At 46.7% G+C, this 14,331-nt stretch overlaps 1 protein-coding gene across 1 annotated transcript in view; it reads left to right on the top strand.

Annotated features, from left to right (window-relative positions):
• The window catches only part of TNFRSF8 (TNF receptor superfamily member 8), a 73,911-nt gene that overhangs the window by 22,980 nt on the left and 36,600 nt on the right, over positions 1-14,331 (top strand). The window contains exons 3-5 of the mRNA XM_027976068.3: positions 2,292-2,408; positions 10,703-10,852; positions 13,943-14,036. Coding sequence (XP_027831869.2) covers positions 2,292-2,408; positions 10,703-10,852; positions 13,943-14,036 — 361 coding nt within the window. The remainder of the gene's footprint in view (positions 1-2,291; positions 2,409-10,702; positions 10,853-13,942; positions 14,037-14,331) is intronic.

Raw genomic sequence — 14,331 nt, 5'->3', positions numbered from 1 at the left:
CAAGGCCTGGAGTGGGCAGGGATGGGTATTCAAGAACTGAGAGGGGCTCCATTTAGCTTGTCAAGGGTGTAGTAGCTCAGCAGTAAAGAATCCACCTGCAATGTGGGAGACGTGCATTCGATCCCTGGGTTGAGAAGATTACCCTGGAGTAGGCAATGGCAGCCCACTCCAGTATTCTTGCCTGGAAAATCCCATGGACAGAGGAGCCTGGTGGGCTACAGTCCATGGGGTCGCAGAGCCTGACATGACTTAGTGACTAAACAACAACAAGGGTGTGGAGGGGGTTGGGGGCGGGGAGGACGGAGGGACTGGCAGCCCAGGCTCAGCGAAAAGCAGTTCTCTGTGTGGGAGTTTCTGGGGCCAAAGCAGCTGCGGCAGGGGTTGCCTGACACTGAGCCAGAAGTGAGAGGCGGTGACGGGAAAGGGAGGACAAACGCTGAGAACAGCTGGAGTCAGAAAGGCGCATCAGCACAGAGGGACGCTTGGGGACCAGTTCTAAGAGCCAGAGCAACGCCAGACACTTTCTCAACCACTCGGTTTCTTTTTTTCAACTTATTTTTTAGCCGGAGGAAAACTGCTTTGCAATGCTGTCTTGTGTGCATGCGTGCTAAGTCGCTTCGGTCATGTCTGACTCTTTGCGACCCCATTAAACACCAAATGGTTGAGAAAGTAGCATTGGCATACATTCACCGTGCGTGTGCCTGCTCAGTCGCTCAGTCGTGTCCAACTGTTTGCAAACCCCTGGACTGTAGCCGGCCAGGCTCCTCTGTCCATGGGGTTCTCCAGGCGAGAATACTGGAGTGGGTTGGCATGCCCTCCTGCAGGGCATCTTCCTGACCCAGGGATCAAACCCACGTCTCTTACTTGTCTTCTGCATCAGCAGGCGGGTTCTTTACCACTAGCACCACCTCAGAAGCCTTGTGTTGGTTTCTGCCTTACAGCAGTGTAAGTCAGCCATAAGCATATACATATGTCCCCTCCCTCTTGAACCTCCCTCCCTCCCACCCCGCATCCCACCCCTCTAGATCAGCGGAGCACAGGCTGATCTTCCTGTTATACAGCAGCTTCCCGCTAGCTATTTTAGACCTGGTAGCCTCCTTGGTGGCTCACTGGTAAAGAATCCACCTCCTAGTGCAGGAGACGCAAGAGACACAGGTGCGCTCCCTGAGTCAGGAAGATCCCCTCGAGTAGTAAATGGCAAACTGCTCCAGTACTCTTGTCTGGAAAATTCCATGGACAGAGGAGCCTGGCGGGCTACAGTCCAGAAGGTCGCAAAGAATCGGACACGACTGAGCAGCTGAGTGGGCACACACACGCAGGGTATGTATGTCAGTGCTGCTTTCTTAACCATTGGATTTTGTATTCTAAAAGTGGTGCTCAGGGGAGAAGATCTAAATGGAGTATGGGAAAAGAAGAAACAAAGTGAATAAACACGCATCGTTCTGCTGCCTGAGTTCCAGAAGCTCCAGCCTCATTTCTTCAGCCCCCGTGGCCTTTCTGATCTCTGTCCGGCCACGTCTGTGCCTCCCGTAGGGCCTCTGCGCTGGCGGCTCCCTCTGCCTGGAATGCTGCGCACTGCCCCCACCCCACCCCCGCCTCCTTCAGTCCTCTGGGACTCAGCGGGCCCCCCTCCTGCTGTCTCACGCTATCACGCCTTCCCCACTGCCTTCCTCTCTTGGAGCTCCTGTTCTATGTTCTTCCAAGCCTGTCTCCACATTGGAAACCCACTTTCTTTCATTAAAAAAAGAATTTATCACTTTTTGGTTGCCCTTGGTCTTCGTTGCTGCACTCGGGCTTTCTCTAGTTGCAGGGAGGAAGGGCTACTCTCTGGTTGCGGTGCGGGGGCTTCTCATTGCGGCGGCTTCTCTTGTTGTGATGCAAAGGCTCTAGGTGCTTAGGCTTCAGTAGTTGTGGCGCATGGTCTCAGTTGCCCCATGGCATGTGGGATCTTCCCAGACCAGGGATCAAACCCATATATATCCCCTGCATTACAAGGCAGATTCTTAGCCACTGGACCACTAGGGAAGTCCCTAGTCTAGATTCTTTAGGTTGTAACAAACAGCAGCCTAACTCACTTAAGCTCAAACAAGAGAAAAGAGAAATAATTGAATCAATAAAAGAGGGGTCTGTGGTGCCATAATTCAGGTCTGAATGATGACCTCAGGAGTCCTTTTCTCTCTGTCGATGTCACCTCCTACTCACCTCCTTCTGAGGCAGGCCCTGCCCGTACTCCAGCAGCAACGACCCTCCAAGGTGACCTGACCAGGAGCATCTCTGCTTCTCTTCCCCAGGGTATTCCCCGAAGCAGCTGTGCCCAGAGGGGTCCCACCACTGCGAGAGGCAGTGTCTGTACGATTATTACTTGGACAGCAATGACCGCTGCACGGCTTGTGTGAGCTGTTCTGGAGGTAAGGGCTGCGTCTCTCCTCCCTGGCTCCTTCCAGGGACGATGGGGGGCCTTGGGGGTGGGAGGGAGGCAGGGGAGGCAGAGGACCTGGAAGGTGGGACGTGGCGAGAAACAAGATTTGTTGCTTGTCCTCTGAGTCAGCCCCCTGGTGCTTCAGTTTACCTTTCTGCATCTATGAATTGATATCAGCTGTGATATTTTGCATCCATACTTTTTTTTTAAATTGGAGGATAATTGCTTTACAATGTTGTATTGGTTTCTGCCGTTGCTGTTCTTCAGTCGTTCACTCTTCTTGACCCCGTGGACTGCAGCATGCCAGGCAGATCTGGCCTTCATCTCCTGGAGTTTGCTCAAACTCATGTCCATTGAGTCAGTGATGCCATCCTACCATCTCATCCTCTGTCGTCCCCTTCTCCTCCTGCCTTCAATCTTCCCAAGCATCAGGGTCTTTTCCAACGAGTCAGTTCTTTGCATGAGTGGCCAAAGTATTGGAGCTTAAGCGTCAGCATCGGTCCTTCCAATGAATGTTCAGGGTTGATTTCCTTTAGGATTGACTGGTTTGATCTTCTTGCAGTCCAAGGGACTCTCAAGAGTTCTCTAGGGCCACAATTCAAAAGCATCAATTATTCAGTGCTCTTTATGTCTTCTTTATGTCTAACTCTCACACCCATACATGACTACTGAAAAGATCATATCTTTGACTCTATAGACCTTTGTTGGCAAAGTGATCTCTCTGCTTTTTAATAGGTCTTTGAATTTCATGGCCACAGTCACCATCTATAATGAATTTGGAGCATAAGAAGGGAAAATCTTCACTGCTTCCACTTTTTCCCCTTCTATTTGCCATGAAGTGATGGGACTGGATGCCATGATCTTAGTTTTTTAAATGTTGAGTTTCAAGCCAGGTTTTTTACTCCCTCATCAAGAGGCTCTTTAGCTCCTCTTCATTTTCTGCCATTAGGGTGGTTTCTGCCAGACAGCAGGGCAAATCAGCCATAAGTCTATACATATCCCCTCCCTCGTGCCCTCCTGAATCCATGCTTTTTAGAGACTAAATTATCAATATCATGTTTCCTCGATGGAAGGATGTACACTTACGTATTGTGCTGACTCTGCTAAACCCCAGGGGAAGATTCTTTTCTTATCTCAGCTTTACAGTGAGGAAACCGAAGTTTAGGGAGGTTAAGGGCCTTTCTGAAATTACAATGCTCTGGTTAATGGGAGCGCTAGAGTTTCAGTTACTGGGTTGACACCAAGGGCTGTGTTCTTTCCCAAGACCACAGTGCTTCCAGGAGAGCATTTTCAATAAGTGCTTTTATTGTTAATTTCTTATTAAGGGTAGCGACTGTGGTTTGTGTGCTATCTCATATTTGTTTGTTGGGTTTTTTCTGGGGGGAGGATGGGGGAATTTGTTGAGATTTCTTCTGGCCTAATACATTTCCGTGGGCTTCCCTGGTGGCTCAGCAGTAAAGAATCCATCTGCCAATGCAGGAGACACGGGTTCAGTCTCTGCGTCAGAAAGATCCCCTGGAGAAGGAAATGGCAACCCATTCCAGTATTCTTGCCTGGGAAATTCCGTGGACAGAGGAGCCTGGTGGGCTACAGTCCATGGGGTTGTAAAGAGTAGGACATGACTTAGCAACTAAACCACAACAGATAAGTTTTTCATACTGTTTAGTATGTTTAGTGTGTTTGGGGAGAAACGCATATTCTCTTTGCTCTACAGAATTCCATGTGTACCTGCCTGATCAAGCTTGTTAATACTTATGTTCTTTTCATAAGATGCATCCTTATTAATTTTGTCACTTTCACAAAGGTTGGTTTCTGAGACAGATGTGTTAAAATCTGTCTCCCCAAAATGCTTGTTTTTCATCAGATTTTCATAGTGTTCTATCTATTTTTGCTTTATAAGTGTCAAAGCTGTTATTAGGTACAGTGTTCATGAGTATCATATTATCCTCATGGGTTGGACCTTTTATAACATGAAATACACCTCTCTGTTTCTTATAATGTGTTTGCCTTAATTTTTGTTTGATATTAAGATTGCCATTCTTCTTTATGTTAGCATTTCTCTGATATAGCTTTACAATTTTTAAAATTATTGACCTCACTTTATCAAATGACAGTTATATGCATCCATCAAAAAAATTCAAGCAGGACCTTCCCTGGCAGTCCAGTGGTTATGACTGCAATTCCAGTACAAGGGTCATGGTTTCCATCCTTGGTTAGGAAACTAATATCCTACATGCCATGGGTGTGGCCAAAAAACAAACAAACAGAAACTCCCCCCAAAACAGCAACAACATAAAAATTCAAGCGGCACACAAGCGTAAGGAAGAAAGCCAGTCAGCGGTGACTGACACCTCTCTCCCTCTCTGTAGAGAGAATGGGTTGGTTCGCAGCCAGACAAATTATACACACATGCAGAGAAGGAATCTTCAGGAGGATGAGATCTTACTGCTTATGGCCTGAGAATGATTATCTTTAACTTTATTCAAATATTTCAGAGGAGGAAGGAAAGTGAAGAAACTAGACTATCACAACCCTCTGAAATTAACAGAAGAGGTTATGAAAATCGATGAGCGGATAGGGACCACTGAAGGAAAGACTGTCTCTTGCGGTAAAGTCATATTCTACTTGTTTCAATTTGGGGGTAGCAGAGAGTTGCTTGACTCCCTGTAGTGAAAATGAATGACTTGTTGGCCTCCGCGTCCTCTTCCTGACTTAGAGCTTACAGTATTTTTGCTCTGCATAGTCTGTGATGCTGATCTGCTTTTCTGGAGCCCTAAGTCCACGCTAGCTTTACTTTGTTATTTAAATTTGTCCATTGTGCATTGTGAGTCCATTTAGCACAGCTTCTCATTCCTGAACTTTTCATTTTGATTTATCACTTGATGGGTTAGGTTTCACTGTCATGTGGACTTTTCAGGGATTCTTTTCCACCTTCCTTGACTTCTTTCATGTTTGAAAATATCTGTCTCTAAACTGGAATGACTCCTTGGACAGGTATAATATCATCCTGGGATGTATTTTCTCTAGAACTTGGTAGGATAGGTGTACTGTCTTCTTGTGGTGTGGAGGCATTGCCCTTGAAAATATGTGAGCTATTTTCAATTATCTTTTGATATTGATTTCTGATATAATTCCATAGTGATAAGAGAACAGACTCTGTATGACTTCAACACCTTTAGACCATGAAATTTTTGCACCTTGTTTTATGTCTCTGGATATATTTCAGTGCCTCCTAGTTTATAGTCTATGGGAGCTCGAATAGAATTTGTATCCTACTGTTGTGTGAAAATCGTATAAATCTTAATTATGTTGAAGTGGTTCATGGTGCTTTTCAGGTCTACTATACCCTTCTACTTCTCTGTATAGTCATTCTATTAATTTTTGAGAGTTTGATATTGAAAATCCGTCAAAAAATCTTAATTTATCTACTTAAAAAGTATTTGTAATATATAGTGGAACTATATACAAGATAAAGATGCTTTGAAACACAATGTAAAAAAAATATTGCCGTGAAAGATTCTGCAGTCAGCTTTTTCCTCCCACCTTTGTAGGTGACTCCGAGAATCATTCTTTCTCTATTCTTAAGAATCAAAAACTTAGCCAGAATATGCCGTGATATTGTTTGCAAGCAATTCTTCCTGGTATCTGGTATGTCTTTTCTATCTGAAGATTTAGTTCTTCATTTCAGGGGAATTTACATGGATTTTTTTTATTTCTGCTCAACAGATACATCTCAGTGTTAACTTGATGGATGCCAGTTGTTCTGATGTTTGATTGTCCTGCTCTTCCTCCTTGTCCATCATCTCCATTCATTGCATTAATATCTGCCTTTTTACCTTGCATTCACTGGTGTTTTTTCAATCTTTTCTCTATGCCATTAACTCAATTTTCCATCTAACCTTTTTTATTTCTTGCTGCCCAGGTATCATAGGGCCCCCAGGATACTGGTAGTTCACTTACTGAATTTCTAATGATGGTGCTGTGCACCTCAGTTTACTTTCTTTCTCTCTGCAGTCTTCCTTCTTATCTCATCCTTTAAAAAAATCATCTTAAAAAAAAAAAAACCTCGTCCTTTCTTGAATTTATATTCTTATTGTGTGTTAGTTGCTCAGTTGTGTCCGACTGTTTGCGACTCCAAGGACTATAGCCTACCAGGCTCCTCTGTCTGTGGAATTTGCCAGAAAAGAATACTGGGGTGGATTGCCATTTCCTTCTTCAGGGGATCTTCCTGACCCAGGGGTCAAACCTGGGTCTCCTGCATTGCAGGAAGATTCTTTACTGTCTGAGCCACCAGAGAAGCTATATTAAGTTCCTTTATAGTGTGAAGCACGCCTAGGATTGCTTATTTGTTGTAGACTGGGTTCTTTGTCCTTGCAAACTATATTCCTATCTGTTTTAGAACTTTCTCTCTTTCTTGTCTTCTCTCTTACCTCCCTTCTGTCGTCTTTCCTGCTATAGCACACTCACATAGTTGCCATGGTATGTTTTTCCTTCTTGCTCCTGCTTAGCCACGGCAGCAGCTCTGTCCCTGACACAGTGTGAGGGATTTCTCCTTCACACCTGCCCCACCGCACTGGGCTCGAGTGTCTTCCCAGCTCAGAGCTTCAACTGAGCTGTGTGTGCTTAGCTGCTCAGTCTTCTCCGACTCTTTATGACCCCATGAACTGTAGCTCGCCAGGCTCCTCTGTCCACGGAGTTTTCTAGGCAAGAATACTGGAGTAGGTTACCATTTCCTTCTCCAGGGGATCTTCCTGACCCTGGGATGGAACCCACATCTCCTGCATCACAGGTGGATTCTTTACCCTCTGAGCTATCGGGGAAGACTGGGAGTTAATTCTGTTTTGTTTTTTGTTTTTTTTTTGGCTGCGCTCTGTGACCTGCAGGATCTTAGCTCCCCAGCCAGGGATTGAACCTAGGCCATTGCAGTGAAAGCATTGAGACCTAACCACTGACCACCAGGGAATTCCTGAGAGTTACCTTAAAATAATCATGGTAAAATATATATGAAACTTCTTAGTTTAACTATTTAAAAGTATACTGTTGAACACTGCTGTATTTAAAATGGATAACTAACAAGGACCTATTGTATAGTATATGGAACTCTGCTCAATGTTATATGGCAGTCTGGATGGGAGGGGGGTTTCAGGGAGAATGGATACATGTATATGTATGGCTGAATCCCTTTGCTGTTCACCTGAAGCTATCATAACATTGCTAATTGGCTATACCCCAATACAAAAGAAAAAGTTCAAAAGGAAAAAAAAAGTGTACTCTTCAGCAGCATGAAGTGCATTCATATTTTTGGGTGACCATCATCATCACCTAGCTCCAGAATTTTTTCATCTTCCACAACTGAAACTTTGTCCCCATTAAATACTAGCTCCACATCACCCCCCAACCACAAGCCTTTGGCAACTACCATTCTCTATGAATTTGACTACTCAGAGAAGGCAATGGCAATCCACTCCAGTACTCTTGCCTGGAAAATCCCATGGACGGAGGAGCCTGGTGGGCTGCAGTCCATGGGGTCACTAGGAGTTGGACACAACTGAGCAACTTCATTTTCACTTTTCACTTTCATGCATTGGAGAAGGAAACGGCAACCCACTCCAGTGTCCTTGCCTGGAAAATCCCAGGGACAGAGTAGCCTGGTGGGCTACCATCTATGGGGTCACACAGAGTCGGACACGACTGAAGTGACTTAGCAGCAGCAGCAGTAGCAGGATGCTCATAGATGTGGAATCATACAATATTTATCCTTTGTGACTTATTTCACTTAGCATAATGTCTTCAAGGTGCATCCATGTTATGACATGTCAGAATTTCCTTCCTTCCTAAGGCTGAATTATATTCCATTGGACATATCTACCACATTTTGTTTAACTGTTGATGTCCATGGACATTTGGGCTGTTTCTGCCTTTTAGCTATTGTGAATATTGTTGCTATGAACATATTTGTACAAATATCTGTTTAAGTCCCTGCTCTCAGTTCTTTGGGGTCTACATTCAGCAGTGGAATTGCTGGATCATGTGGGAATTGTATGTTTAATTTCTTGAGGAATCTTGAGTGTTACTTTTGAAACTCATTTTAGGAGCTCCAAGGACCTTGGGGGGTCAGAGAGCAGCCAGAGATAGGTATTGTTTGCTAGACAGGCAGGGGGTCTGCCTTCCCTTCTGTCAGAGTCTTTATCAGGCTCCTGCTGCATAGAAAAGGGTGTACCCACTCCTAGGGCTTCTGCTCATTCCTCCCACTTGGCCTGGCTTCCTGGAATTGGCAAGTCCAGGCAGTCTTTTCCGCCTCTGCCCAGGCCTGTGACATTAACGGGCAGGCAGCTACTCAAAGAGTTTTCTTTCTTCTTTAGTTTTCCATGGATGTCTGCTCACTGCCTTTATTTAGTTGGTTGCTCCAGATGTTTGAAAATTGTCAGGATTTTATTCTCTCGTCAGTAAAGCTTCTGGGGTTCAAGTGAGAATTAGGGGCTATACCAGCATCATTGCAACAAGGAAGAGAGAGGAAAGTGTCCTGAAATGGTTTTAGGGGCCAGGTGTAGGGGAGGGGATTTTTGTCATTGTTGCCCACATCCCATTGGCCAGAATGAGGTCATATGACCACCCCCTCCAGCCTCAAAGGAGGCTGGGAAATGTAGTCTTTCTCCAAGTCCATTTGAAACAGAAATTGGGAACACAGTCATTGTGCCCTAGAGGATTCTTTGTCATAGCTATAATTTCCTTTTGTCTCTCAGAGGATATTAAGTGTATCTATTCCAAAGGTGTGTTCTGTTATCTCTTTTATCTGTTTTCTTGAGTGTTAGTTCTGTTTGAGTTTGGGGCTCTTTTTTCTTGGTGCTGGTTTTCTTTGATTTTTGGTGACTTCAAGGTCTGCACCTGTTATCTGATTACCTGGATAGGGGTGGGAGGTGGGGAAGGTGGGGTGGTGATGGAGGGTGAAACCTGCCTCCAGAGGCAGTGAAGGTGAGCGAGGTGCTGGGCAGGGTCTGCCAGAGGCTGCTCCTCTGGGTCTGCAGGGTCCCTTCCTCCCCGCAGGGCTGATCAGCTCACCTCACCTGAGTCTCCTTGGGGAGATGCCTGGCTTCTTAGCTCTGCGGCATGAATGGATGAGGAGTGTGGGGTGAGGGACCTAGCTGGGTAATGCTGTCTCATTGCTTGTAGATTCCCTCCCTATCGCCCTGGCCATGCACCCACTTGGAGACAAGCACCAGAGCCTCTTCCAGCATAATCCTCTTGGGTATATTTTGGGCTGTGGTCTCCTTTTTCCATCCAACCCCATCTGCCTTCCTTGTTCCAGGAAGTCCTCATCATTTCTGGTTGACAGGGGATGCCCCTTCTTGTTTTCTCAGGGATATTTGCATTTAATATTATTTTTACCAGTGATTTTTTTAAAGGTAAAACTCATCATTTAAAGTGTACAGTGCTGTGGTTTTATATTCACAATGTGCAACCACTACCACTATCTATTTCCAGAACATTCGCTTCCCCCAGAGAATTCCTTTGTGATAACCATAAATGGATTATATCTTTTCAAAATTGTGAATCACTACGTTGTATCCCTGAAACATACACTATTGTACATCGGCTTTATTTCAATAAAAAAAGAAACCCCTTAGCTCCTAATTCTCCCCTCCTCCCATCCCCTGGCAATCACTAATCAACTTTCTGTCTCAATGGATTTGCCTACTCTAGCCCTTCCATGTAACTGGAATCATGCAGTTTGTGGCTTTTAGTGTCTAGCTTCTTTCACTTTATGTAGTGTTTTCAAGGTTTATCCATTTGCAGTGTGCATCAGTACGTCATTCCTTTTTTATGACTGAATAATATTTTATTATATGGCTATAGCACATTTTGTTTATCTGTATTGATCTTTTTACTGTCTCTCTAGTTTTGTCTTTTCCCAAATGTCATGTAGTTAGAATCACAGTAGGTAGCCTTTCCAACTAGCTGCTTTCACTTCGAAATATGCATATGATATCCCGCCCTGTCTTTTTTGCCCACTTTAATATTGGGATATTCATTTATTTTTAATATCATTTTTGTGATCTCCAGGGATGTGGGCTAGGAGGTGGAGGCTACCTCATGGACCCCATCTGCCTTCTTGCCCTCATCTCAGGAACAGTCTGGAAGGAAGAGTGGGGCATGCCAGCTGCCCTGCCCAGCTGAAGACCACAGCAGTGTCTTCCCTCATGTGCTGGACTGTCCATGGGGGCTTTCTGGGTCCCTTCCCTCACCCTCTTTGAGTCCCCAGTGACCTTTCTCTGTGTCCCTCAGACCTCGTGGAGAAGAAGCCGTGCTCAAGGAACTCCTCCCGCGTCTGTGAGTGCCGGGCGGGCATGTTCTGTGGCACGTCAGTCGTCAACTCCTGTGCCCGCTGCATCCCCCACTCTGTCTGCCCGGCAGGAATGGTTGTCAAGTTGCAGGGTGAGTATCCCCACCGCCCAGGACCATGATCTGTGCTGATGCCACCCCACCCCCACCTCGACCTCCCACCTCCTCCTTCCTGCTGGACAGATGACATCTCCTATCATGATGATGCCGAGGATGCACCCAGAGGCCTCTGCGGTCCCTTCCCTGCACCTCAGTTCCCAGGCTCAGAAAGAGTTCCAGGCACTGCCCTGGCTGGCGGAGGTCTTGGGTTGGCTTGAGGCTCAGGACAGAAATTCTCTGATGCTTGATAAGCAAGAAAGAAACCTGAAGTTTCTGTCCTGGCGTTTCCCAGAAAATCAGAGCTGGTTTCCCTGTTTGGGTCCATGGATGTGCCATGCTTTCTCTACCAGGTCTTCGCACATGCTGTTCCCTCTTTCTGGAATATCCTTCCTTCCCTGTTCACCCAGTGAACTCAACTCTGCCTTCAGCTGTCCATTCAGACATCACCTCCTGACCTCTCACAGATCACGCCTCCTTCCCAACACGGATGCGAATGCTGGTCTCTGTCTCAGTGTGGTCAGTGCTCGTCTCCTCTCTCCCCATAGCTTCGTGAGGGCCAGGACCATGCCCAGCACATTCACAGTCATCTCCCCGCGAGGCGCAATATCTGCTCCTCAGAGATGTCTGTCGACTGATGTGACCGGGAGATCAGAGCTGGGGGCGGGTAGAGTTCAAATCTGGTTGGATTCGCCCTGCTCACGCAGAACCCTCAGTAGACGGATCCTCAGAAGCCTGCCAGCTGCAGGCAGGCGAGGTGCATATATGCATGCTAAGTCACTTCCGTCCTGTCCGACTCTGTGCGACCCTATGGACTGTAGCCTCCCAGGCTCCTCTGTCCGTGGGATTCTTCAGACAAGAATACTGGAGTGGGGAGCTGTTCCCTTCTCCAGGGGATCTTCCCAACCCAGGGACTGAACCTGCATCTCCTGTGTCTTCTGCAATGACAACTAGTGCTACCTGGGAAAGGGTTCTGAACTGGGTATCAGATACCTGGGATTTTGTACAGCTTTGCATCTGTGGGGTGTGTTCCCAGCCGTTTCTTGGCCTCGGTCTCACCTTCTGTAAATGAGCAAGTGTAACTGGAAGGCCTTACATGGGGGCTTTTCTTGCTTAGAAGCTCTTCTCTAAGAAAAGCAGCTGTGAGTTCTATTGCTGCTACCTGTGGACCAGCTCTGGCTCTCTCGACGGCATTCCTGCATCTGCCACACGGTGGCGCCAGAGGCCTCTCTTTCCTGCCCCCCAGACCGCTGCCTAAAGCTGTATCACTGGCCATCTGTGGTCATTGAGCACTTAAAATGTGGCCAGTCACTTGAGATGGGCTGTCAGTATAGAATATGCGCTGGATTTCAAATACTTAGTACACAGAAAGTATGCATTTTGTTATTTCTTATGTAGAATTTGTTGTTCAGTCTCAGTTAGTCGGAATCTTTGCGACCCCATAGACTGCAGCACGCCAGGCTTCCCTGTCCTTCACTATCTCCCAGAGTCTGCTCAAACACATGTCCATTGTGTCGATGATGCCATCCAACCATATCATCTGCCCTCTTCTCCCGCCCTCAGTCTTTCCCAGCATCAAGGTCTTTTCCAATGAGTTGGCTCTTCACATCAGGTGGCCAAAGTATTAGAGCTTCAGCTTCAGCATCAGTCCTTCCAGTGAATATTCAGGGTTGATTTCCTTTAGGATTAACTGGTTTATGTTGATTATCTACTAACATAATTTGTGTCTGACTCTCTGTGACCCTTTGGACTGCAGCCCTCCAGGCTCCTCTGTCCGTGGGATTTTTCAAGCAAGAATACTGGAACAGGTTCCCATTTCCTCCTCGAGGGGATCTTCCTGATGCAGGGATCAAACCTGCATCTCCTGTATTAGCAGGCAGATTTTTTATCTGCCGAGCCATCGGGAAAGTTCATATTTTAGATATATTGGGTTAAATGTATTGCTTAATTTCACTTGTTTGTTCTTTACTATCCAAAATGTGGCTACTGGAAAATTTAACAAAGTGACTTGTGATCCACATATTTTATTGGCTAGCACTGCTTGTAAAGCACTCCATCCTTTGGCTGCCAAACCCTGGCTCGATTCCTCTGTGAGAGTTCCCACCGAGCAACTCTCAGGGCCTCAGTCTCTCCAGCTATAGAATGGAAAGTACTTTCTGCCTTAGGTGAAGCTTATAGCTAAGTCTTACCCTAAGACCTTGCACTGACTTTCTCCTCTGAAATTTTCCAGACTCCATAAGGCTGTATTAGCCCCATTTTACAAGTGAGGAAACTGAGGTTCAGAGATGGCAGGTAAATTGCTTAAGATCACAGAGCAGGGAATATCTAATCCAGTGTTTGAACCTTATGCTCAAGTCTTGTCACCCCACCACAGTGCAGGTAGATGAGATGAGTCAGACTCGCTCATAGCCACTTCCACCAAAAGGTTCAAACTCAGGTCCACTTGATTGAAAGCACTATGGTTTCTTCTCCACTTTGCTTCCACCCAGTATTCTTCAGAACTCTTTGGTTTGGAGGTCACAAATTATTTGGTTCACGTAATTGAAAATTTTCTTTGTGGAACTTCAGGTGTGGCTGGATCCAGGAGCTCTGTCTTTTCTCCGTCTCTCATCTCTACCCCACTGTGTGTTGCTTTTCCTGTAAAATATCTACCAGCAGCTCCAGACTTGCTTCCTACTCAACTCCAGTGGAAAATCTGTTTCTCCTTCCTATATTCTCAACAACAAAAACAAAACCTTGAAGTTGCTTCTCATAGACATGGTTTGGGTCATGTGCCCACTCCTGAGCCAGTCCATCATGGCCACAGGAATGGGATGGATTGATTGGTGCAGCCCGTCCCATGGCTATTCCTGGAAGTGGGAGTGGGGTGGTCAGTCTGTTCCAGCTCCTTACCACAGATACTGAATGTGGAAGGTGTAATTCTCCCGGGAAAACTGGGCTACTTTACCCCGAAGGTGAACGGATGCTGGGCAGGCACAAAGATCAGATGGCCGCTGTGTTTTCCTGGGTTGTGGTGGCAAGAGGTCTGCTCCTGGAGTCTCTGGCTCCTCAGCACCAAAGCTGAAGGCATCGCTGTCCTCCCTGCAGGCACAGCACAGAGGGACACCGTCTGTGAACCAGCTTCCCCAAGGGCCAGCCACAACTGCAGCGCCAGCCCACAGGACTGCAAGGGCCCCACCAGGTGACTCTCAGCCTCACACTATCCAGCTGACCCCTGTGTGGGGCTGTCCCACCTGATAGGAGACCCAGGGCATTGTGGGCTGGGGATGTGGATGGGGGTCAGTCCAGGGTGTCAGGGCTCCAGGGGGCCTCTCTGCTGAGCAGAAAGGTCATTGAGGCCCTACTGTGTGCCCAGCCTTCCCGGAGCACACAGGAGACCCAGAAGGACAAGAAAACACAGCTCTTGCTCCCAGGATCTGCCAGAGGGCCTGCCAGAGGCTGTGGGCAGAGTCTGGGGGCCCCTTCTCTATAGAAAC

Source organism: Ovis aries, chromosome 12 (assembly GCF_016772045.2).
Source record: "Ovis aries strain OAR_USU_Benz2616 breed Rambouillet chromosome 12, ARS-UI_Ramb_v3.0, whole genome shotgun sequence".
Taxonomy (NCBI): Eukaryota; Metazoa; Chordata; class Mammalia; order Artiodactyla; family Bovidae; genus Ovis; species Ovis aries.
The sequence above is the reverse complement of the archived record's forward strand: the minus strand, read 5'-3'. Positions and strand labels throughout refer to the sequence as shown.